The 26,561-nt window shown below is 44.8% G+C and overlaps 1 protein-coding gene across 3 annotated transcripts in view; it reads left to right on the top strand.

Moving 5' to 3' along the window:
* The window catches only part of ABCC8 (ATP binding cassette subfamily C member 8), a 1,340,683-nt gene that overhangs the window by 1,090,273 nt on the left and 223,849 nt on the right, over nucleotides 1-26,561 (top strand). For all 3 annotated transcript variants that reach the window (XM_078681060.1, XM_078681061.1, XM_078681059.1), the window contains one exon: nucleotides 1,857-2,014. In XM_078681060.1, the coding sequence (XP_078537186.1) occupies nucleotides 1,857-2,014 (158 nt within the window). The remainder of the gene's footprint in view (nucleotides 1-1,856; nucleotides 2,015-26,561) is intronic.

Raw genomic sequence — 26,561 nt, 5'->3', positions numbered from 1 at the left:
TTGTAAATCATCATGAAAACCAATGCTAAGAAAATGGTTCATGTTAATGTACCCAGAAGTTAAAACGCTTATACTATTTTCCATATAACAGTGCAGAAGTCCAGCCTCAAATGCAGAAGAGAATGGCCTGTACTTTGGTACTATGAAATACATTGTAACCCTATGCATTCAAAGATTGCTGCCAACTTCATACAGCAACTTTAACTAAGATGGTGTCTCCATTAAGCCTCCAAACCAAAATTGGCTGCCCACAGTTGCTATGCGTGTTGTTGATAGGTCAAAATACCACTGGGATCTCTCTATTTGGCTCAACTGGACTGTCTACACCATGGAGACCACCCTAATTTTAAGTGCACAAAATGTAACCCAGTACATCTCTGCTCGGCGTAAATGGAGCAACAGTACATTGTGCCACTATACAACTGGAGCAGAGGTGAGCCCAACTGAGGGGGAGGTGTATTTGTGAAATTCAAGCTATGCCCATTCCTGTAAAATCCCCTGCCAGAGTGCACACTGAAATAACCGATAACTAATATAAATGTTCAATGTGATGCGGACACCTAAACCAGAATTATACCCAGTTCAACCATCTCATATACTAACATAGAAGGACCTGGAGCTGCCTCAGCTCCGTATGCTGTGACCTTAGTTTGAGACAGAGATTGTAAAAACTCAAGTACTCTGTGGAGTGCTACAACAAAAAGACAAGCATGGATCGGTCAAGCAGTGAAGCGGGTTGGTGTTAGGGGATGAAACAGGTGCCCTTGGAAAACAGCGTCTGTCATTTGCTCTCGGTCTTTGAATGCAAAGCAAATGTGACAAGATAAGAATGAGATTTGCAAACCTATTTATAGAAACATCATTTGGAGCCAGTGTAAACATGAGCGCTTATGTGAAGTGCTCACATTCAAATCAAAAAGTAATTCCTAAAACAGTTTCTAAAATGGGAGTAGCAGATGGATAGTAGTAAGAGGTTCATGCTCTCGGGGAGGGCTAAACACAAAAAGAGGCATAACCCATGCATGTCATGGGCAAATGGAAAGAAAGAATGGGAGAGTGATGATGAATCCACCAAATGAGAAGACTATGGGCGGAATGAAGCCCACAAAGTATATACAACATGCCTCATTAAGACAGCGCATGCACTGACTAGCTGAGATCTAAAAAAGTGTGATGTTCCCTTTAACTGTTTAATTTTGCATGTAGGACAAATGCTTAATGCTAAACACCCTGAGTTCTTTATGCCAGGTTTGGCAGAGCAACACATGTGCTGTAAATCGATGGTGCACATTGTCAGAGCCTCTGCTGGTTTTGTCAGTGTAAACCTCTTACCGGGCCACCCATTAACCAAGACACTGTATGGCTAATGATGTTCATTCTACCCTGATGAGGGTGGGTATACTGTCACTTATTTTCTCTGAAAGCATCTGCCACGCAATGCTTGGAGGACACTGGCAGGGAATTGAAGAATGGCCTCCATGAGCAGGGAGAAAACTTGCTGAACACTTGGGCCATTTGAGTTTAGAGAAAATAAACTCCTACTTCTTCTCTTCTCTAAAGATAAAAGGTTTACCAAGAGAAGCTTCAAACATGGTACCCAGCAGGCAAATCTTTAGTGCTGTTACAGGATCTATGGAAGATCCCCTCACTGCACTGGGATCCCTGCCAGGCAGATCTATAAACAGTGCAGATGGTCTTCCACCAGGATGGCGCAGCCATGGCTCCACCCTCTTTTCTGGCCGGACGGTAGTGTTGTATATTTTCTTTTGAGATTTTTCATATGCATATATTTTGGTTTACAAATGCGAAAAAGAAAAGAATAACTAACTTTACATTTGTTTTGTTTCTGTTTTCAGCATATCCCTGCTACACTGGAATGTTTGAGTCGTTCCACCTTGCTGTGCTTTTCTGCTTTGGCTGTTATTTCCTACGTTACACCAGTGTTTCTGATTTCCCTGGCACCTCTTGGCATCATATGTTACTTCATTCAAAAATACTTCAGAGTGGCTTCAAGGTAATAACAGAAACCAGTTTTCAGTGTCTGAATTAAAAAGATATACACTAACATTATACCAAAAGACCTTGTGTGCGTTAGTAAACGTTTATTGTTTGTATTCCTTTGCATTTGAATTATGTGTCAGTCAGTGCTTTTGACATCTCCTCCATCTCTTCCATCATCCTTCATAGATAAATCATGAATAAACACCCACAAGGGCAACCAAAAAGCAACACTTGTTAGTACTAATCATTCAATAATTTCCCATCAACAGAGTGGGGACTCATTACCCTGACATGCACAAGTGACTCAATAGCCAATTACGCTTTTTCGACTTACTGAATAGTAGCCTTAAATCTATTTAAGCTGCCCTCTCTCAAACAGAATCCGTTTGTACCCTGACGCACCTAAGACTTAAGTTCAGTTCACCACAATCAAAAAAAGCGAATGCCACAAAATTCAAATTGTTTCGCAATGTTAACACTTTTTAATACTCTTGCAAAAGTCTCAATATCACAGTCAGCACTATGAGACAACATTATCTATCATAAGCTAGTCTATAATAAGTCAACTATTGCATTTGCCTGTCTAAGAAGCAAAGCCCTCTACAAAGCAGCCACAATTTGCATCATTCCTATGCCCCAGTTATCTGGGGCATAGGAATGAGGCAGAGTCATTGTGATGAGTGTCATTTATGACTCTACCAACAGAAAAATAGATACAATCAAGAACCATATTAACAGCACCAAGCAGTTCATCATCATATCACCCATCCCACCATGCTCCTTGTATAAAATTATCCTTCAGAATGCTCACACATACAGACTTTGCCAACATACTCACAGGCACCAAGCCCACTATTTCAAAATCTTTCTCCACAAATGCACTAATATCTCTCTATGACATTGTAAATGCATGATTCTAATACTAAAGAAGCAATCCTCAGCCCTAATGATCTGGATTAATTGTGATGCAAATTGCACATACAATTTCACTGAAATATAACCAAGAAGGTAGCAACCACCACACCACTTTCTTTCGACAGGAGTCTGATTCCAGTTTCAGACAACACTGCATCACTAGGACAGAAAGCACCCAAGTCATAACAACCATTTCCCATCAAAATTAAACATGGACTCCTGCCACCAGTCCTTTTTCATCTCTCAGCCATGTTTAATACTATTAGCCATCAAGGCTTGGTCAACCCCCTGTTATCACATATTTGGCAACACTCTTCTACACTTGTTGCCTGATCTTTCCACCCAATGGCAGCTTATCATTATGATCATCTTGAAACCCCAATATCTGCCTATGGCTTGGAGAGTAACAGTATGATCTATTCACTCTCCCTTGCAGTTCACAATGTCCCTAGTAGTCATTCTGACTAACCACAAAGTCAGGATTTACCAGTACTTAAGTGGTTAGTAACCATTCCTGACATCTCCACAATCATGAAAACTGATCATGGCTAGTCCTCCTCATCCATACCCAAGCATGAATGTCAAGTTGCCAAGTGCCTACCTTAAAATGAACACTGAACACTGAAGACTGAATGTATCCTCCTTGCATTAGCAGAACACAATCCTTGCATATTTCTACCCTCATACGGTAAACAGCCATTACATTGCATGCGTTACAACGCATAGGATTACAATGCAGTTGTTATAACAACCGCGTTGTTACATCACATTACAACGCAGATTGTTACATCGACTTGCTGTAGGGGCGCAATAACCTAAGGAATGGTATAATTTACTATTCAAACACCTTCCCTACTGTTGCGCACACTGGTGTCGAAATAGTAACTAATACTATTCCTTAGTCCAGCGAACCCCCTACAGCAAGTCGATATAACGACTTGCGTTGTAATGTACTGTGATGTAACAATGCAGTTGTTGTAACGACCAAGTTGTAATCGCATGCATTGTAAACGCATACAATGTAAGGTGCTATATTCGCCTCATACACACCCTGAAGTCTTGAATGTCCTTCAGTGGTTCTCTTCCTACTTTTAGAGCCAGTACCAGTTTGTTCACATGGGCACTTCCACATCACAAAGGATCCATAGTACCTGTGGAATCCCCTGCGATTCCATACCGTCTCCAGTCCTCTTCAACATTTACATAGAGCCACTTTCGTAGCTCCACTCACTGATGGCAGCATCAAGAATTCAATATGCCTATGATACACATCTCTAATTGAAAGTCTCATCTGCTTCAGACATCCAATACCTCAAACACTGCTTGGTCATCATCTAGACCTGGAAGTCAAATGCCTGTCTGAAACTCAACCTAAGCTAGACAGAACATCTGTTATTTGCCAAGAAAAACAAAAAAGATACAGTACAAACCTGGCATAGTTGCATGAACCTTCACAACTTCAAACCCTAAGTTTCTCCAAATGTAATGTGACTTGAATTCATCCTGGACACCAACCTCACTCTCAAGCATCACATTGCCAAAAAATCAAAGACAACCCGGTGCCTGCTCTCTCTTCTAAAGAAAGTCTAACGGGTTTCTTCCAGAAAGTGACCTCACAGCTGCTACTCACGCCCTTGTACTCTCACATCTGCATGGTGGTAATGCCCTGCTCCATGGCCTCCCAGACTCCACACTGGTAGTCCTTAGGGGTATTCTACACACTGGAGCACGTCTCATCAAGGACCTGAAGAAATATTATCACATCACTCTCATCCTTATGGAACACCATTGTCTCCTCTCACCTGCCCACATTTACAAAGCCATCTTGATCAGCACCCCCACTTATCTTGCAGAAGAGCTCACCATGTCATCCGACTGCAGATTAAGAAGTGCAAAAAAGGAACAAATAAGACAGGAGTTTTTTTTTTAATTCATGGACACAGGGTCTGGAACAACGTCCCCCTATCCCAACGGTGCTCCAATTTAGGAAAGAGTTAAAAACTCACCTCTTTAAAGAATTCTATATCAAAATGCAATAACCTTCCACAACACCGATTCTTCTCAGTGACTTTATGCTTGCCTTTGACCATGTACAGTGCTCTGCTGCATTTGGCTAAATTCCCACTATAAAAATACCATATATGTGCATACACAGACACATACATACATACATATGTATATATATCACCGAGAAAATATTTAAATTCTTCATGAACTGCTGCATTCCACTGAGAACTCACTTCCCTACGGCATTATTATTCACCGGTTCCTCAAAGGCTCTAAACTATATGTGATAGTCTCTGCAATCAAGGACATTAGTCAGTCAGTGGAAGGATATCACCCGTCTCCAGGACTGGATGTCAAATGTCTACCACAATCTGAACTCCCATCCCAGAGTGAACTCAAACTGCTGGATACCAGCAATGAGATCCACACCCAATAAGCCACACCTCTCTAAATAGCACATCAGAATCATACCCCTAAACCAGCTGTGGCACGTTCATCAGCTTCCCTGATCTTTCTTTGGCTCCACTGAAGAGCATTCTGGAAGCTATTTCTTCACTGTTCAAAGGACTGATGCCCTTGTTGGAAGTATTTGGACATAATATTGAGTCGTTGTTGTAAGCTTTTATTCGATAAACAAGTATCTTGAAAGCAAATTACATACAATAAGAATATTCCAAGACATCCAGCTAGTCAATGCATACATCATAAAAAGTTAAGAACCGGGTATACTCCCGAATAAATTAGTTAAGAAAACAATTAAACAGAAATTGACAGCCTCTTGGAACGAATCAGCCAAAATTGTTTTAAAAATTTAGAGACACCACAAACAATAGCAGGAGAGGTATCTGACATTAAAATACGAAGGGCAACCAGGTGACTGCGTGTTCCCATGTTGGACAAAAGGGGCTTGAGCCAGTATTTCCTTGGTCTTAGGTAGTCCGGCCACTCAAACAAAATGTGAGCCACCGTTTCTGGTCTAGTATGACAATGGGCACAAAACGGGGACAGAGGAGCACCAGATTTCCATTTCGATGTAAAAGCACCAATTGGGAGAATACCCACTCTAAATTTAAAATACAGTGCCCTATCTGCTGGGAGGGTGATAAAATCAAAATAGGGTTCATATCTTGTCATATCCTTTAGGAGCAAAAAAGATCTCGTGGAATTACAGTGAGAAGAGTTCATAATTAGCTGACCTGCAGCCCAGTCCCAGTAGAGTTTCTTTAAAGCGTCTTTTGGGGGTGACGTTTTTGCGCTCCAATGATCACCAAGGCTAAGGTCATATAGTAGTTTCTTGGTGTCCCTCAGCCATTTGATTTTGGCCCAGCCAGCCATATTCATTATCTCAATTAATCCATTTGCATAGGATTTCAGTTCCTCCACCCTCCAGATCCGGGACCACAGTAAGAGCGGGCGTAGACGTGCTTGATTTTTAATGCTCTTACAGCCCGTATCTAATAGTACGGGAATTGTTGGTGTACTTGAGGGCAGACAAAGGAGGTCCTTCAAAAACCTATTCTCAGCTTTTTCCAAGGAGTCCAGGTTTTCATGTCCCCATAGCTCCGCCCCATATAGGGCCGCCGAAACACCTTTTGCTTTGTAGATTTCGAGGACTGGCGCTATTCTGTGTCTGGGTGACTCCCGGAATTCTCTCAACAGAGCGCCACCCACTCTCTTGTGACTTAGGAGCATTTTTTCTATATGCATAGACCAGCTCATGCTATCTGTTAATCGAAGGCCCAGATAATCAAATTGGGAAACTCTCTCCAGAGGTATGGAATTAAGAGCAGGAGGGCTTCCGAGCTTCCTCGGGGGATGTAGAATTAAGTACTTTGTTTTGTCTACATTGATGACAAGACCTCGAGCGTCACAAAAGTTCTGGAAGCGGTTGAGTAGTTTCTGGAGTCCTTGGGGGTTTTTCGAAATTAATAGAGTGTCGTCCGTAAAAAGCAGGGTCGGCACTCGTACACCCCCCAAGCAAGGGGCGTCAGCCGGTTCCTTCTGGAGATAATCAACCACCCCATTAACGTACAACGAAAACAGGGTGGGGGCCAACACACACCCTTGCCTCACACCCCTTAACACTGGGATCTTCTCTGTTGTCTCACCATTACTCCCCCACCGTACCTGGGCAAAATTGCCTTCATGCAACTTAATAAGCAGGGATAAGATATAGGGAGGCATCCCCATTTTGTATAGAGACTCCCACAACCGTCCCCGTGGTACTAGGTCAAAGGCAGTCTTCAAGTCAATAAAGGCTAAATAAAGACTGCCCTTGCCCAGCACCACCACCTTCCAATTGATAAGGGCCAACCTAAACGCCTGTTCCACGGTTCCTGTTCCTGTACGAAACCCCGCTTGGTAGTCGGAGAGTATTCTATTTTCATTGACCCAATGCAGAATACGCCCCAGGAGCACCTTTCCCACTACTTTCTGTGAGGAGTCAAGGAGACTAATAGGTCTGTAGTTCCCAGGGCTATTCCTGCAACCTTTTTTGAAAATGGGGACTACCACTGCCCCCTTCCAAGAATCGGGGACCGGCCCACCCTTCATAATATCATTAAGAACTGCCGATATTATTTTCCCCCACTCCGATGGATAAGCCTTCAGCAAGTCTCCAGGTAGACCATCTGGTCCTGCCGCCTTCCGGGGAGCCACCCACTGAATGACATTCTCAACCTCCTGAGGGGTAAACAGATCTAAGCTATCTAACTCCAGGGAGGGTGATAGGGGAACAGTTTCAAGCGAAACCCTTTCTCCAAGTGCATAAAGTGCCCCAAAATGATTGGCCCAACACTGGGAGGGAATATTACAAGTCCTTAGGGTGTCATCGGGCTTGCTACGCTTCCCCACGAGTAGCCAGAACCCTCTTGGGTCTTTGTTTCTACTGGCCACTAGCAGGTCCTCCCAAAATTTTTCCTCCCATTCCCTCTTTGCAACAGAGATTGACCTGGAGTACAATCTCCTTGCCTCTTTCACTCTGGATGGGGAATTAGATTTTACTGCTTCTACCAGCCTCGTTTTTAAAACTCTACATGTGTGGGTATACCATCCCTTTGCTTGGGTTTGCTTAGATTTTCTCTCCCAGCCACTTGATGGGACAGTAAATAAACTTGTTAGGGTCTCTGTCAAAGTTCGAAACTCCCCACAGGCTGCACCCACTCCCCCCAGCGATGCTTCTAAACTTTGTTGGGCTTTAGATAGGACAAGCATAACCTGTTCAACACTCTTCTTGGAGAGTGAAAGTTTTTCCCACTTTAGTCGCCTCCCGCAGGGGGCAACTTGCGATTCGCCCAGTCCCACCAGACGAGGGGTGGGTGTACCCTCCCTTCCTGGTGTCCACCAACACCCCAATGTAAGAGAGAGTAGATTGTGGTCACTCTCTATGGTTGGAACTACGACCATGTCTTTTAGCTCTCTCCATAAACCCACATCGAGCATGATATAGTCAATACGCGATGTGTGGTTTGGTCTATTATATGTGTGAGCCCCCTCCTTGTCTGATTTGGTCCTACCATTCACCGCCCATAGCTCAAATTCAATAGAAAGTGAGTATACTTGGAGGGCCACCTGCGACCACCTTCTGATTGGTTGTATCTCTAGGCCTGGAATCCCCCTTGCACTATCGAACTCGTCCTGGTGCAAGGAAACATCCGAGCCCAAGGGCTCGTATGTACAGTTAATGTCGCCTGCAACCATAGTGCAAGATTTATAGGGAGTTGTTTTTAGAAGACCCTCCAGTATTTTGATAGTTGGTGAATGATTACCCCCTTTGGTACTGCGTGCATAAATATTAAAAATATTCAGCACTGCTCGGTTACAAGAGTCTTTTAAGATGATGTTTTGAATGTCAGGGCAACCTGTTTGACACTCCACTATCCTACAGTTTAGGGGCACTAACACCCAGATTAAAAGACCACCCAAGGGTCGTCCTTTCTTAGAGGACGAGCATATGGCCGGGATAGAGCTGGTTGCATAACCTGCTCTGTGCACAGGAACCACGCTCCAGGTCTCCTGGAAAATGCATATAGCATATTCCTCTACCAAGGCATTCCAGTCTGGGAGTTGTAACTTCCTAGTAATTCCAGCCACATTCCAGCTGGCGACCCTAAGATCAGTGTCCCCTGCAGACGCAGCACCACTGCTCACAGGAGCAGGACAGGGGGGCAAGCCCACCGGAGGACCGTCAGCTCCCAGATAAGAACTAGAAGTTTGGGGCATACTGGCTCCCGCTATATCAATTGATAATAGCGGTAATTCCTCCAGAGAAGAGGAAATGGGCATCTGTTTTCGGATCAATGGTTACACTATACACTTCCTCCCCTAACAGCCCCTCGACTCCCTCAGGTCAACACCCCCCCAGATTCCAATTGGGAGTAATCCAACCGACCTGGGAGTGTGACAAAGGTTCCGCTGGCCAGCATACACCCATACTTTGAAAAAGAGGATTTGCAGCCAAACCCAGTTTTTTTGAATTGGACACAGGCCTGGGGTAAAAATAGGACAAATCCACTGGTTGAAAAAGAGGATTTGCAGCCAAACCCAGTTTTTTTGAATTGGACACAGGCCTGTGTAATATTGAGTCATCAATATCGCGTTCAATAATATAGTTGTAAATAATATAGTTTTTTAAATTATCTTTCTGTTAGTTATATCATATTTTGATCAAATATTTTATATATTGTTTGTATAATTAATTGGTATCTGAAAGAGACATGTTAGTGATAGATTCCTTACCTTGGAATATCCCCAGGCGTCAGACTGGATCCCGAAGGTTTTTCGTCAGCAGTACCCTTACAAATCGGTAGGTTCCGTGGTGTGGCTCCGCATCCGTCGCTGGCGTCGTAAGCAACGAGATGACGTCACGGAGACTACTTAGGCACCACCCATGTGCGCTGACATCAGTTCTTTCTTTTTCCGCTCCAGCAAGCGCAGATCCGGTTAGAGTACATACCCTAGTCACTTTGAGACTAACTTTTTGAGACTTTTGTCTCTACTTCTTTGAGTCGTTGACTCCTGGTGCCACGTAGAGATGCCTGGGTTTAAATCCTGCGGGGCTTGTCAACGCACGATGTTGGTGGCCGACCCCGTGGAGTCTGTATCTACTGTGTGGAGCGCAACTATGTCTCCCGGTTATTTTCCGACTGTCTGGCCATGGCTCCGAAGGCTTTGCAGGAGCGGTCCCGAAAGCTACTGCAGGCCAGACAGTCATCTCCGCTCCGTTCGAGGTCCAGGGTTCACTCGAGGGACCAACCGCGGAGCCATCATCATCACTCCTCGGGGTCAAAGTCTTCATCCTCAGAATCGGGTAATAGATGTCACAAGAAAAAGTTGAAAAAGCGTGTTCGCTCTCCGACGTCCCCCTGTCGGTCTCCGGACACAGACGAGGGGGTCAGGGGTCCTTACCCTGCGGCTCCGTTGGAGCCTGGGAGTCCCGCGGCTTACCCACCCTATCCGGGACTGTCGGCAACTCCGGCCCAGGTGCAAGATTTTCTTGCCTGCCATGGACTGCCTTTTCAGGCCTTTGGCTCCCGCCGCGTGCACCTTCGGGCCCTGCAGTCCCTATTGAGGGCCCTTGCTAGCCACCAGCTCCGCTGTCTGCCCCGCTGGTCGCTCTAGCCCCAGCGCCGCATGGTCCTCCGCCAGCGGCTCTGGCCCTGGCTCCACAGTGTCATTCGCCAGCAGCACCGGCCCTGACGCCTCCTGCAGCTCCATTCCCGGTGCCACCATGGGCTCCGTTCGTCCCACCTCCGCCCTTGCCCAAAATTCCGGGCAATTTTGCTCTGGCTTGGTACCCTAATTGGGACATGGAGCTGGATCGGCGCCATTGGAGCATTTTTTTTCCCCTGTGCCTCCCCGCCGCTGCCGCCTGTGCCACGGGTTGTGGAGGAGGGGGAGAACTGGGAGGGGTCGGAAGACCCTCTTGCACGGCAGTGCGAGTCTGAACATGAGTGGGCGGAGGACTCGGAGGATGCAGGTGGCCTTGACCTCTCCTCCGAGCCTGGATTTATGTCTCCTCCCGCTTTCATGGAGGAGGGCGCCACATATACTGTGGTGATCTGTAGAGCAGCTGAGGCCCTTGATCTGCCTATTGTCACTTACAAGACCAACCTTCTTACTGAGGTGCTTCAGCCGGTGGCAAGTTCTATGGAACCTCTGCTCCCGTTTAATGAGGCCGTGACGAAAGTTTTGATGGGCACCTGATCTAGGTCATCCACAGGGGTTCCTGTTGATAAGAACGTGGCCAGGTGTCATCGCCCGGCACCGTGGTCCCGGCTTTTCTGACAAATCATCCGACTCCGGAGAGCCTGGTCATTCAGGCCTCCACTTCCCAGTAGGGCCTGATAAGGAATCAAAAAAGCTGGAGCAGCAAGAAGTTATTTTCCTCTGGCAGCTTGGGGCTGCGGTCAGTCAACACTGCATGCCTCTTGGGCTGCTACTCTCACTCTGTGTTTGACACAGTGGCGCAGACACTGCCCCAGTGCCTGGAAGAGGTTCAGGCTATACTTTACCAAGCTGTTGCGGAGGGAAAGGATGAAGCGAAGTTCGCCATTCGGTGTGGGCTGGACACCGCGGATTCTTTAGGGTGAGCGATCTCCACAACAGTGGCCCTGCGTCACCATGCTTGGCTCAGGTCCACTGGGTTTTCAGGGGACGGCCAGAGTTCCCTCATGGACATACCTTTTTATGGTACTCACCTGTTTAGCAATAAAGCAGACAGTGCGTTGGAGCGTTTCAAGGACTCTCTGCCTTCAGCCAAGTTCTTGGGTCCCTCCACCTCAAGCCTGGCCACGTCTACCTTTCGTTCCTTTTGTGGCCAAGGATGGGGCGCTTCTGCCCGATCATTCAGTCAGAAGCCTGCACAGAACCATACTCAGTGGGGCCGTGGGCATGGAGACCACTGCGGCGGCACATGGGATCAGCGTGCAGGTCAATCCACCTTCGCTACTGCAGCATCGACCTCAAAGCCTTCCTAGACCAACCTTTTGAGTGCACCCCATGCCAGTGGGTGGCAGGATTCAACATCACCTCCCCCACTGGCATTCGGTCACTTCCAACAGGTGGGTGCTACAAATCGTCCGGAGGGGTTACTCCCTCCCCTTCGAGTCTACCCCCATGCCATGCCACCTCAGTTCCATCGCATGTCGGGGGATCACTTTGCACTTCTCCAACAGGAAGTCATGGCCCTCTTGGCCAAGAGGGCCATCGAGTGCGTTCCTGGGCCAGAAGTAGGATGTGGTTATTGTTCCCACTACTTCCTGGTCCCCAAGAAGAACAAAGGGAGCTTGCGCCCCATCTTGGACCTCAGGAATGTCAATCGCTTCTTCCGGAAGGAGAAATTCAAAATGTTGACTCTGGCTCAGGTCTTGGCAGCCCTCAACCCTGTAAATGTAAATGTAAATTGATACTTGTATAGCGCACTACTCACCCGCAAGGGTCTCAAGGCGCTTGTACGAATACCGCTGTGGAACCCATCCTGGATTTCCCTGTGAGGTGTGTACTCCTGGGCACCCCCAAGGTGGAGGCCAGGCATCCTTAGCGTTGTGGGGGCCGTTGTGGAGATTAAGCAAGCTATTGCCCAGAGTTGCAGAGTGGACTCCATGATTGGAATAGGCACCGAGGCGAGAATTATCAGGTCCGTGGAATTTTTTTGAGCCCAAGACCCGCCGAAGCGGGGAATTGAACCCTGGTCCCGGGCTAGACCTCTGCATCAGGGTCTGCCGCTCTAACCATTGAGCCACACTTCTCCACCCTGGAGACTGGATGGTAGCTTTGGACTTGCAGGACACATATTTTCACATCCCTGTCCTGCCGGCCCACCGGTGTTACCTGCGGTTCACGGTAGGCCAGGAGCATTTTCAGTTTGCCGTGCTCCCCTTCGGCATTACCAGGGCCCCTTGGGTGTTCATGAAAGTGATGGCTGTGGTCACAGCTCACCTGCGCAGGCCAGGGGTGTCAGTCTTCCCCTACCTCGACGAATGGCTGTTGAAGGCGGGCTTGCCCCAGGCAGTTGTCACCCACCTTCAGACTACAGCCGACCTCCTGCATTTGCTGGGGTTCTCCATCAACGTGTCGAAGTTGCACCTGAGTCCCTCTCAGAAGCTCCCTTTCATCGGAGCGGTTCTGAATTCGACACGGTTTTGGGATTATCCGCCCGAGCAGCGAGTCCGGGATATTCAGGCTATGATTCCGATCTTTCAGCCTCTATCCCGGATTTTAATTAAGTATGGGCGAATTTTGTGGATCTGCGGTCCTCAAAATTCGTGCAAAATCGCAAAAAAATCCGCAAATTTGCGGATTTTCCCACAAACTCGCGGACTTTTTTTGCGATTTGCACTCTACTCAACTGGAGTACTCTACTGGCCAATCAGTAAGTTCTACCTCGTTGGGTAAATGTATAGTGCTTTTCCTACACTGCAGCTGCATAAAGGGCCAGAAGATTTGTCTCCACTGACCATGTGTGCCTGTAAGTTTGCCACCGCGCCAAAAGGCGCCGAGGTCCCTTGAGTGAACTGTCCATCATAGTTGGGAAGGGACGGGAAGACGTTTTATACCACTAGTGTGTGGTGCGGGGCTTCTATGCGTGTTCACATGCCTCTTGTGTATAAAGGGTCAGAGAGCGAGCAGGGCAGCAGGTGAGGAGAAAGCAGCTTCCTGGTCACAGGAACTACATGGGGGTTGCGCTTGAGAAACTCAGGGATTCAAAGACCTCCTTCGAGTATTACAGCTAATTTACGACGGCAGATATGGGGTTAAAGCACACTTGCCCAGCCTCGACGGTGCTCACTAATGTTTTGGGCTGATTAAAACGTTACTGAATTTGAGCTTCAACTTGGGCACCTGCTTTATTTATATCTGTAAGTGCTTCCTGTTGAGTTTAAATTTTTGTGACAGGAGCCTCGTGCCAGAATGAATCCTGCCCTGCATAGTTATCCACGAAGATGCCACCGTTTTGTGCAATACCTCTACTCAACTGGAGTACTTTCTAGCTGGCTAATCCAGTAAGTGCTACTTCGTTGGGTAAATGTAAAGTGCTTCTCCTACACTGCAGCTGCGTAAAGGGCCAGAAGATTTATCTCCACTGACCATGTGTGCCTGTAACTTTGCCACCGCACCAAAAGGCGCCGAGGTCCCTTGAGTGATCTGTCCATCAAAGTTGGGAAAGGGCGGGAAGACGTTTGATACCGCTAGTGTGTGGTGCGGGGCTTCTATGCGTGTTCACATGCCTCTTGTCTAAAAAGGGTCAGAGAGCGAGCAGGGCAGCAGATGAGGAGAAAGCAGCCTCCTGATCACAGAAACTACACGGGGGTTGCACTCAAGAAACTCCCTCAAGTATTACAGCTAATTTTCTACGGCAGATATGGGGTTAAAGCACACTTGCCCAGCCTCGACCGTGCTCACTAATGTTTTGGGTTGATTAAAACGTTACTGAATTTGAGATCAGCTCGGGCACCTGCTTTATTTATATCTGTAAGTGCTTCCTGTTGAAGTTTCATTTTTGGCCCACAGGAAGCACTTACAGAGTTAAGGCAGGTGCCCGAGTTGAAGCTAACTTTGTAACCATTTAGGAATGGCGCCGGCAAGCTGCCAGAGTTGAAGTTGTAACTTCAACTCTGGCAGCTTGCCGGCGCTATTCTAAAATGGTTATAGAGTTAGCTTCAACTCGAGCACCTGCCTTAACTCTAAGTGCTTCCTGTGGGCCCCAAAAAAATCAGCCCGCGAGCGGATTTGCAGATTTTTCGGCAATTTCATGAGATTCGCGAAATTGCCGAAACTCCGCAAATTCCGCAAGCGGAACGGATTTTTGGCCCACACTTGGTTTCAGTCAGGATAACCCTCCGGCTCCTGGGCCTGATGGCCTCCTGTATCCTGCTAGTGCAACATGCCAGGTGGCATATGCGGGTTCTGCAGTGGGACCTGAAGTTTCAGTGGGCACAGCATCAGGGCAACTTGTCCGATCATGTCCAGATCTCAGAGGGCACTGCACGACAATTGCAGTGGTGGCTCACGAATCACGATTGGGTCATTGGCAGATCCCTCTCCTTTCCCCAGCCAGAGCACACAGTGGTGACGGATGCGCCCCGCCTGGAATGAGGCAGGCACTTGGGAGAGGCGGAGATCAGAGGCCTCTGGTCTCCGGTCGAGTCCCGGCTCCTTATCAACCTTTTGGAGCTTCGGGCAATCCGACTTCCACTGAAGGCATTTCTTCCCTCTCTCCGGGGAAGTGTTGTGCAGGTGTTCATGGACAACACCACCGTCATGTGGTATTGCAACAAACAGGACGGGGTGGGGTTGTGGACCCTATGTCAGGAGGCGCTGCGCCTCTGGACATGGCTGGAACATCAAGGCATTACCTTGGTGGTTCAACACCTGTCAGGTTCTCTGAACACCTGGGCGGACAAACTAGGCCACCAGTGCTTGATGGATCTCGAATGGCTTCTGAACTCGGATGAGGCACAATTCTGCAGTGGGGAGAGCCTTGGTTAGATCTATTCACCACGGAAGAGAACGCTCAATGTCATCAGTTCTGCGTGTTGAAATTTCCAAGGTGGCACTCTTTCAGAGTGCTGAAGAAGATTCGGCGCAACCGGGCCAAAGTCATTCTTGTGGCTCCAGATTGGGCACAAAGATACTAGTATCCCAAGCTACTCAACATGGCGATCCATCCCCTGATCCGACTGCCTCTTCAGGAGGATCTTCTGTCGCTGCAGCAGGGGCCGGTCCTCCACCTGAACCTGTCCAGCCTCCACCTTCATGCGTGGAGATTGAGCGGTGACAGTTGACAGCCTTTGATCTTCCTCCGTAAGTCTGTGATGTCATTCTGGCAGCCAGGCGTCCCTCCAATAAAACAGTATACGCCTGCAGATGGAACAAGTTTGTGGCATTGTGCACCGGTAAGGCTGTGGATCCCCTTTCGGCCCCTCTTTCCAAAGTCCTTCTGTTCCTTATTTATTTGGCCCAGCAGTGCTCTGCTCTGGGCACTGTCAAAGGTTATCTTTCGGCCATCTCCGCCTTTCTAGGGCTTCCAGATCAGCCTTCTCTTTTTAAGTCCCTGGCTGTTAACCATTTTCTGAAAGGCATTACACACACATTTCCTCCTGTGCCGTTCATCATGCCTTAATGGAACTTAAACCTTGTCTTGACATATGTGATGTGCGCTCCCTTAGAGCCCCTTCATAACTGTCCTGTGTGTCTTCTCAATCTCAAGACTGCTTTCCTGGTAGCTATCACCTCTGCCAGAAGAGTGAGTAAGCTCCAGGCTCTTTATTCTAAACCTCCTTTCCTTTCTGTTCAGCCGGACAAGGTCATTTTAAGGACCCGTCCTTCTTTCCTGCCAAAGGTTGTCACGCCCTTCCACATCGGGCATTCCATCACTTTGCCCACCTTCTTTCCACCACCGCATCCTTCATAAGAGGAAGAGAGGCTCCACCGTCTGGACACAAAACGTGCGCTCTCGTTCTATCTGAAGCGCACACAACAGTTCTGGGTGGATGACCAGCTCTTTGATAGCTCCATGGACGCCAAAAAAGGTTGGGCCATGCACAAACGGACCATCTCTCGGTGGGTCGTTCTGTGCATCAAAGCATGTTACTCATTGGCTAAGAAGGAGCCTCCTGTGGGGCTGCGTTCCCATTCTACCAAGGAGACGGCAGCCACTACTGCCTTGGGACGCGGATTTCCCTTGCAGGACATTTGTCAGGCAGCTATGTGGGCTATGCTGCACATGTTTACCAAGCATTACTGCCTTGACAGTCAAGTCCGGAGAGACGGCTTCTTTGGCCGTTCTGTTCTCTGTGACTTTCTGGTGTAATCTTGTTCGCAGACCCACCACCGGGGTTGGTATTGCTGGGGTATCTATTCTAAGGTAAGCAATCTATCACTAACGTGTCTATTTCAGATGCACAAGTTACTACTTGTGTTACGATCTATCTGTAAGAGACATTAGTTAGTGACAGATTCCATACTGCCCCACTCATCCTCCCCGTTCTGCGAATTTCTAGGGTTAAGGTCATCCCTTTCAGGGCCCTAATTTCATGGCACCAGTGGTCAGTTTCTTGCTTGGCCCTGCGTTCCTGGTGCGGAAAGTCGTGTACAGAACTGACGTCAGCGTGCATTGGTGGCGCCTAAGTAGCTTCCCTGACCTCATCTCGGCGCTTACGACGCCAGCGACGGACACGAGCCGCACGACTCCACCTACCAACGTGCAGGGGTACTGCTGACCAAAAACTCTCCGGATCCAGTCTGACGCTTGGGGATATTCCAAGGTAAGGAATTTTATGTCTCTTACAAATATATCGTTACACAAGTAGTAACGTGTACGTTAAGGTTTTTAAATATAGTTTGTAATTTTTAATTGTTAATTATAATTATGTATCATAGTGGGTTGTGAGGTTTGCAGAGGTACAGGGTGAGAAGATACTTAGGTATAATTAATAAATATGTAATTATGTAAATTGTGTAATTGTTTTAAAGTTATATTTTAGGTGCGAGTTGCTGAGTTTATAAGGGTATAGGGAGGGAAGTTAATTGAATAGTTTAGTATAATTATAAAATTGATACTAATTATGACAATTGTGCAATTATTATATTTTAAGTTATATATTTTATGTGCAGGTTTTTGGGTTTGCAGGAGTATTGAGTGGGTAAATAATTAAGTAAATATTAAATGTCAATGAATTATTAATTTTAATTAAAATATGCAATATATGTATAATTACGTCTATTGTTTAATAAAAATATTTGTATGGTATATATTAGGTGTGAGTTGTGTTTTTCATTTGGAAGTTATTTAAGTCAAAATAATTAACAATTAATTTATCAATTATTATTAATAATTTTTTGTTATTACTTATTACGTTAATTGTGTTAGTATTTTTCATTTTAATTATATTTTAAATCTGTGTAGCTAGGTATGTGGCAGTATAGTGTGGGAATTTAATTAAATAAATAATCAAATCATTTTATGTTTCATATTCATTCATTACAAATATATACTTACGTAAATTGTTTCATTATTTTTTTAAATGTATACATATATATATAAATATATATATATACTTATATATTTGTATAGATTTATAGTTTTCAATTTTTTGCAGTTTGCTAATGATTTTATCTTTTTGTATTTATATATATATGTATGTATATTGATATATACATACATGTCATAATGTCAAGTTTTAATAAAATAGAAAATCATAATTTCAATTAAAATAATATTTGTAATAAGTTTTACATTATATTTGTGTACATAAACATACATTCATATATATATATGTGTGTATTTGTTTATATAAGTACATATTTAGATATAGTTTAAAATCATATTTAAAAATATTTAATTTAATTATTTAAATGTTACATGTAAAAATATTTATTATTTCTAATTTGTGACTATATATATATATATATATATTACCTACTGGCGGTCGCCAGTAGGTATATATAGTTAGGATTTTTTCTCTATGGGATTTTTGAAAATTCTATGTCTAATAACTTTGGCGTTTGTGGACGGAATTGGCTGAAATTTTCAGGAAAATGGAACATTTTGTTTCTGAGCAGCCCCTAAAAATTTGGGGGGGTTTCGTCAAGGGGGGGCCGAGAAAAAAGGGGGGTCCCAAAACGTGTTTTTAACATTGAGTTTTCCATAGGGCGGTTGGCCTCACTTTTAGCCCGAACGGCTGAATGGATTTGCACGAAACTTGGCAAAATTGTAGGGACTGGTAGCCCGATGTGCCTTTGCTAGGTCTCAATATATGTGCTTCAGTGGATTTTGAGAAATTAACGTTCAAAAAAAGATATATATCTGTAACAGCGGACCGGGCAGCGCTCCGGTTCGCGGACTTTTCGCGGTACGGAGCTTTGTGAAGCGAAGCTGATTGGTTCTCCGGCGTCTGTGAACATTCCAAACAGTCCGTAGCGGCCGCCATCTTGTCTCTCGGTAGGATCGAGAGACAAGAGGAGGCCAAAGCGAAGGGGCAAATGACCATAAGGGGGCATAGTAGATCCTCGCTGACCCCCTAGGTTTGATGTGGAGGTTTTAAAAGGGCCCCGCGGGGCAAAAAAAATAATAATAATAATAATCGAACGGCTGAATGGATTTGCACGAAACTTGGCAAAATATTAAGGACTGGTAGCCCGATGTGCCTTTGCTAGGTCTCAATATATGTGCTCCAGTGGATTTTGAGAAATTAACGTTCAAAAAAAGATATATATCTGTAACAGCGCTCCGCTTCGCGTACTTTTCGCGTTACGGAGCTTTGCGAAGCTGATTGGTTCTCCGGCGTCTGTAAACATTCCAAACAGTCCGTAGCGGCCGCCATCTTGTCTCTCGGTAGGATCGAGAGACAAGAGGAGGCCAAAGCGAAGGGGCAAATGACCATAAGGGGGCATAGTAGATCCTTCCTGGCCGCTTAGGTTTGATGTACCATTTTGCCAAGTTTGGTGTAATTCCGTTCAGCCATTCAGGCTGTAGACGTATGTAAATGTCCTATGGAAAATTGCATGGGGAAAACACATTTGAAAGTGTTGAAATTTAGAACCAATTAAAATGTTACTTTGGTTTTGTATTTGTGTGTGATGAAAGTTAATTGGTTATGTATATATCTCAAATGAGAGGAAACCACAGCCATTTTGTGATACTACTGTCTGAGGTACATTTGTGAGGAATTTTTGGTGGTGAATTTCTGGTGTTTGATTTACACAGTACTAACACTTCTCCTACTTTTAAAAAGGTGAGTTGTTAATTTGTAAGGGGAACTATGTTGTACACTTGAAGATAATTTGAAAAATGTTTTCTGTTATTTATTTGCAGTCCTTCTGTTATACTAAATACTTGATAAAGTTAGTTTTAACTTATGTATTACTAAAAACGATAAATGAAAGTGATTATTTTTTTCTGCAATTTACAGCAAGCAATTTCAAAATAAAATGGCTCACAATGAAGAGACCGTGGTAATTTCTTTTGAATTGTCCACTACATTGATTGAAATTGACAGCACCAATAATGAAATATTGTCACAAGGAGGAGATGACTTGAATGATTCCACTACATTGATTGAAATTGACAGCACCAATAATGAAATATTGTCACAAGGAGGAGATGACTTGAATGATTTTTTGGATCAATCTGTTGATGGCGAATTTATCGAATGTTTGGAGACCATAGAGTTACAAGAATCATCATTGCAGACTTTTAATGAGGAGATTCCAGATGAGATGATTGAAGAGGAAATTACTGATGAGGACATGTTACTAGTTCTTTCAAATTTAGAAAATTCAGAAGAATAAATTTATATTTAGAAATCAAAAATTGTTTGAGACATTATTCATTTTTATTTTTAATTTATGAGGTTGTAGCGAAGTGATTGTAGTATAAAATGAGACTTATAGTATAGAGTGCAACATTTTTATGTTACATGGTAAGTTTACTCATATTTACTTCCCTTCTCCCACTATATTATCTCCAATGTGTATTTGACATCTCTTCTTCATCTCCGGCCTCCTTTCTCTCACTGTGTGTCTCTGATGCATCTTATCGCTGCTATTTTGTGTAATTACAGAAGAGAGTAAAATAAAATAGTTCGGAACGTGAAAAGGGGGCAAAGTAGAGTACCCCTCACCCCCTAGGCCTTCTCAGGCGGTCCCAAAAGGATCAGTTTCTGCTTTCCTGAGAGATTATGGTATGAGTTCCATATACCACAATAATTTGCATTACAACATGCAAGATATATATCTCCTATTACCAACTTTTGAAGATATTCGCGCTAAGCGCGAATATCTCCAAAAACTAACACCTGCCGCTGAGTTTTCAGCGATATTAATGCATTGCGGTCGTTTTTTATCGCATTTGCGATAAACCTTGATAATAGCAAGGTTTATCTTCGATAATTTCTGACGATGCTTAGCGGTAAAAAATTCGTTGGTAAGCATCGTTAGCGATAAATATCGCTTAACTTTGGTAATATGCACCAACGTCTGTTAACGTTCGATTCGAAGGAAATGAGGAAGTGTTGAAAAACATTGTTTGCGCCATCTTGCCTTTTTTGAAATGCCACACTTTTGTCGTGCACGGCAGCCATTTTAGATGCCTTGACCAGACCCACTCTCTGCACGCTGTCGATTCGTAGCATGGCTCCCCACCCTCGCAAGCATCTTCCCCAGGCACTGGTCACCCCCGCTCTCTGTGTTATGCATGGGCAATAAACCTCTCCCCATCTGCGCTGCTCTTCCCTGAGAATCACACTCTGTGCCCGCCCGACACCTCCCTTTCGCCCTATTCACTACCGCACCCTCTGACACTCCTCTTCCTCTGTGTCCGATTGTCCAGGCTATCAGCTAGCCCTGCAGATGTAGTTTATGGCCCCAGCTGTAAAGAATCACCCCTCTTCAAAGGAGTTATAGTAGATCAAGGCCCACACCCGATGAGATCCGTCACACCACACGTGTTCCTACTATCTGAAAACCATCCTGTATTGTGATTGGGGAGGGGACCGAGCCTGAAGTGGAAGATTCCAGGGATGACTCTTTGTACATCAAAGTTTTTACATTTATGTGTCACATTAAAAATATATAGCACTCCAACAAAGTAGTAGGATTATAAAACTTTAATAACTTATAAATATATACAACAAAACAAAAACAGTAAAAACATTTAAACAACGAAGAGACCGTGGCAATTTCTTTTGAATTATCCAATACATTTATTGAAATTGACAGCACCAATAATGAAATTTTCTCACAAGGAGGAGATGACTTGAATGATTTTTTTGATCAATCTCTTGATGGCGAATTTATCGAATGTTTGGAGACCATAGAGTTACAAGAATCATCATTGCAGACTTTTCATGAGGAAATTCCTGATGAGGACATGTTACTAGTTCTTTCAAATTATGAAAATTCAGAAGATGTTGCCTGGGGGTGGGTCGTCAGTAGCAGTCTGTTGTGCGAATAGTTCCAAGGCAGCAGAACGCGCTGAAATCTAGATGGCACAAAGATGATGTCTAGTAAGTTGCCGCCCAGCAAATAACAGCGTGGGGCGCCGCGGGGGTGAGTGAGTCCAGTAGGCACCACAGGTATTCTTACCGGCATTGCAGAATTACTGCTGGGGACAATGCCTGTGCTGTAGCAGGGTCACAGCAGAAACAAAAAGGATTCTGTTGAAGATGTTGTTGGTTTTCAATTTGAAAACAGTTCTGGTGTCAACTGCTATGCTAATGTAGTGGTTAATGTTTTGTTTTCTCTAGAAAATGTAAAAGAGGGGGAGGCAGTCCAAAGTTCTGGTAAAAGGGCAAAGGAAAGGATCGGTGGTTTGAACTATCAGTCAAAAAGGGGAGGGGGTGCAACAATTTTTCCTACCGGGTCACAGTGTGCTTTCACCGGAACTGAGGTTTGCAGGATTCTAGTAATTCAAAGTGAGGCTGGCGCCAGCATGGGAGCGCCGACGTCCCGCGGATACAGTTTCGTCACTCCACGGGCGATCATGGCAGTCATTCCCCATCGGGGGTGTCTGCGGGGGTCGGAGACTCCCGCGGCTCCTCTAGAATCTTCAAGGTCGTGGAGGACTACTGTGGTGGAGTCAACCAGTGACCGGGCCATTTCTTTATGCTGGGCCCGCTCTTGCCACGTCGATCGCCATTTTGAGAGTTCGGTAGCTACTGGCGATCGCGGGGTCAAATGAGCGGACGGGCTCCACCCTGCCGGGCGAGACGTTGCAGCATCGCCACAGTGGAAGAACCCTTTTCCGGGCGCCTGGAGCGCTGAGGGTGCAGGTGGGAAGCCTCCACTGGGGAGGCGGGAGAGGCCTGTTCGCACCGTCTCTCCCTCCCAGTGCACCCCACGGCGTCTCGCTTGAGATTTGTTATGGCCGGACCAGGCGATGAGGACGAGGGGGGGGGGGGTCGGAGGCATGTGCAAGACATCCCCCCCAGTGTTGTCAAAGCCATTATTCAAGAAAGAAGAAGTGTCCCGTCCGTCTTCGGGCCGGGCTTCCGGTGGATGTCGGCCGGACGCCCCTTGCTCTGGCCCCATGAACGGGTTCCTTGGTTTATCGGCTGCAGCCGGATCCCATCGGCCCCGGCCGTTGGTGGCCGGACTGGTAGAGAATGTGGCGGGACTACCTGAAACTGTCAAGGGCCACCGCGGCCGGACTGGGAGAGAGAGGGGAGGGTCGAGGACACGGACATTCCCCCCCCTGCAACTCTCCAGCGTTGTCAATCCCCCTGGCCGGGTCCCGCTGGCCTCGGCCTCGGCCTCTCCTCCGGCTACACCCTACGTGATGATCTCCGAGGCGTGGCAGCAGGACCCGCCTTATATGTGTTGCTTCCGGCTGGGCGTAGCCGAAAACCTGTTGCCCTTTGGAAGTTTCTAGAATGGGGCGGATGTCTGCTGACTTCTATCTTTCCCAGTTTGCCGTTATTTGGCCGTGGCAGGCGGTGGGACAGACACGTTTTGGGGCAGTGAGGGGCGATGTTTTCAGGTTTCTTATTACGGGCTTACTTCTAACGTTTCTTGTTTCTAGGACAATAATAGGTTTTATCATTACGTATTGTTATCGTTTCTTTGTTTGTTATTTAATAAAAAGTTTATCAGTGGCCTACTGATTTTCGTTTTCCTATTCTTTTCTTTCCAGGTTGTTTCATGCTAAAGTTTCTGTTAACAGGATACAGTGATCACTTCGTTATTATTGCATATGTCCTTTTCACTAGGGGTGCTCTCTTGTTGGGCCAGATATCTCTAGTAAATGGTCCGGGTGAAACAGGTGCATCAATCAGTGGGGAGTAGATAGGCATGACAGATTACAACGGGGGAGAAAGGTCCGCATTACCTACCCTTTCACTACTTGCAAAGATTTTCCTACGTTTATTTGCAAACAGGGAATACCTCCAAAAAGAACTAATTCCCAAACAGTCAATGTTCGGACAATCAATCAATCAATGAGGAATGAAATAGGTACGACGTGTTAAAGGCTTGCGTTACCTACCCTTCACTATCTGCAAAGGGAGAGAGAATATTCCTATTCTTCCTTGTTTGCAGGCAGAGAAGATCCTTAAGAGAACCAACTTCGAACAATTCAATGCTCGATTCAAACAATCAACAAGGGGTACTGTGAACACAAATGAACGCCGCTTATGTACATACACATTGCTATTTTCAACAGGTTGTTCCTAATGTTTCTATTTTAGCGAGGTCAAAAAGAGATCCCATTAGTGGCCTACTGATTTTGCTCGATTCCTTTTGTTTTTTTACATGATTTTTCGCTATCTGCAAAGACTAAACAGAGTATTGCGACTCTGTGCTTGTTTGTAAATAGAGAATGAACCAAAGAGAACAATCAATCAAATGGAGAGAGAAGCATGCACGACGGATTACAACGGGGGCAAAGGCCTGCGTTAACTACCCTTCACTATCTGCAAAGAGAGAGTACTCCTAATAGAAATGAGGGGTGGGGGGCAGTATTCAAAGCAGATCAGTGTGCATAAACACGAAAATGTTTTTACTTACCACGTACTTGACATTCAACAGCTTATGATATTTGATATTTGCTATTAAAAAACCATTGAAATTCACTGAAAAAACCATAGGTTATAGACCATATATAGTTAGGAATTAGCATTTACAAAACCTTGAAAATTCACTGAAAAAACATAGGTTATAGACCATATATAGTTAGGAATTAGCATTTACAAAACCTTGAAAATTCACTGAAAAAACCATAGGTTAGAGACCATATATAGTTAGCTGGACATTTTATTGACATAAAACCAATGAAATTCCATATATAGTTAGTTGCACTAACTATATATCGCGCACCCGCAATCCACTGCTGATGATGTCACATATTACATCATTCATGACATGGTCAGTGACATCTCAAATGACATCACTGATGACATCACTGATGACATCTCATTTGACATCAATGACCACATCACTGATGATATCATTCATGTGACAATACAATGCATCTCCTCACATTTTAATATAACCCAGTGTTAAATACAGAGTATAATTTTTGAAACCATTGACACACCAATACTAGTTACTACGTACGCACTCACTGATTGCTACGTCTACACACACCTTCACTCATTCACCCATACAATCATTCATACATACAATCACTCATCTTTACAACACTATCATATGCACTCATACACCTATACAGACACTCACAGTCTGCCACTCATCCATGGAGTTACTCACACACCTAGTCAGTCCTGTAAAGAATCAATGACACTTCCATTTTCTTGTCTATACAGTTAAACATAGAGCACCTTACATTTTCAAACATATACTAACACATACTTACCTTCTTATACAATCATTGATACAAGTACACATTGATCTGCACAGAGTCACACACCTCCCAGCTAGCCACACACACACTCAGTCTCCCATACAAATACTTGGGCAATCAATCAATAACCCATATAGTTACTCATATAGCTACTGATCAACACATGCAGCAGTTTACAGAACAACAGACATAATGATGCACAAATTAAGACAGTTTAGTCACTAACCCATGCACTCAGTGAGACACATTTAATCACTCACTCATACAGTCAGTCATGCACCTACTAAATCCTTCGTCCAGACACTTACACATCCACTCATTCTTCAATATGTAAGACATATTTAAACTTTACAGAAACAAAAAATCACTGGATGTTGTTATCAGTGATGTCATCAGTGATGTCATTTGAGATGTCATCAGTGATGTCATCAGTGATGTCACTGACCATGTCATGAATGATGTAATATGTGACATCATCAGCAGTGGATTGCGGGTGCGCGATATATAGTTAGTGCAACTAACTATATATGGAATTTCATTGGTTTTATGTCAATAAAATGTCCAGCTAACTATATATGGTCTCTAACCTATGGTTTTTTCAGTGAATTTTCAAGGTTTTGTAAATGCTAATTCCTAACTATATATGGTCTATAACCTATGGTTTTTTCAGTGAATTTTCAAGGTTTTGTAAATGCTAATTCCTAACTATATATGGTCTATAACCTATTTATTTATTTATTTATTTATTTATTTATAGAGTTTTGTATAGCGCGGACAAGACCCGTGGGTATCAGAGCGCTTCACATGGAAAGAAATACACATATAGACATTCAAATAGCATTGATAATAACAAATTGATCTGAGGTAGCAGGTGCTATACTCAAAGCTGTGATTAGATATGAGTGTTCCTATTGTCTGTGCAATTAGCAGTAGGTGCTTAACATGGAAAGAAATGACATATAGACATTATATTAACATTAATAGTAACAAATAGATATGAGGTAGAAGGCAGTGTATTGTAGGGACGTGATTAGATATATATACCCCTATTAACTGCCCAATTAGCCATAGATGACGAGCAGGCTGAGCTCAGGTCAGAAATATTACATCTAGCTCGGTGGGGTAGGGTTATAAGGCATTCAAGTGCACTGCAAGGATGAAATGGGTAGATAAAAACAATGAGGTAGCAGTTATAATGTTTGACTGTGAGGTATAATTATAGGTGTCTAGCTTCAGCTTGAACACGGCAGCAGACATGTTTCATGATGAGGAACGACCCTCCATTCTTGAAAGTGATCGTCTCAGTCATCTTAATTTTCTATGTCGGGTATTTACTCAT

This window comes from Lissotriton helveticus, chromosome 3_1 (genome assembly GCF_964261635.1).
Source record: "Lissotriton helveticus chromosome 3_1, aLisHel1.1, whole genome shotgun sequence".
In the NCBI taxonomy this organism is placed as follows: domain Eukaryota; kingdom Metazoa; phylum Chordata; class Amphibia; order Caudata; family Salamandridae; genus Lissotriton; species Lissotriton helveticus.
The sequence above is the reverse complement of the archived record's forward strand: the minus strand, read 5'-3'. Positions and strand labels throughout refer to the sequence as shown.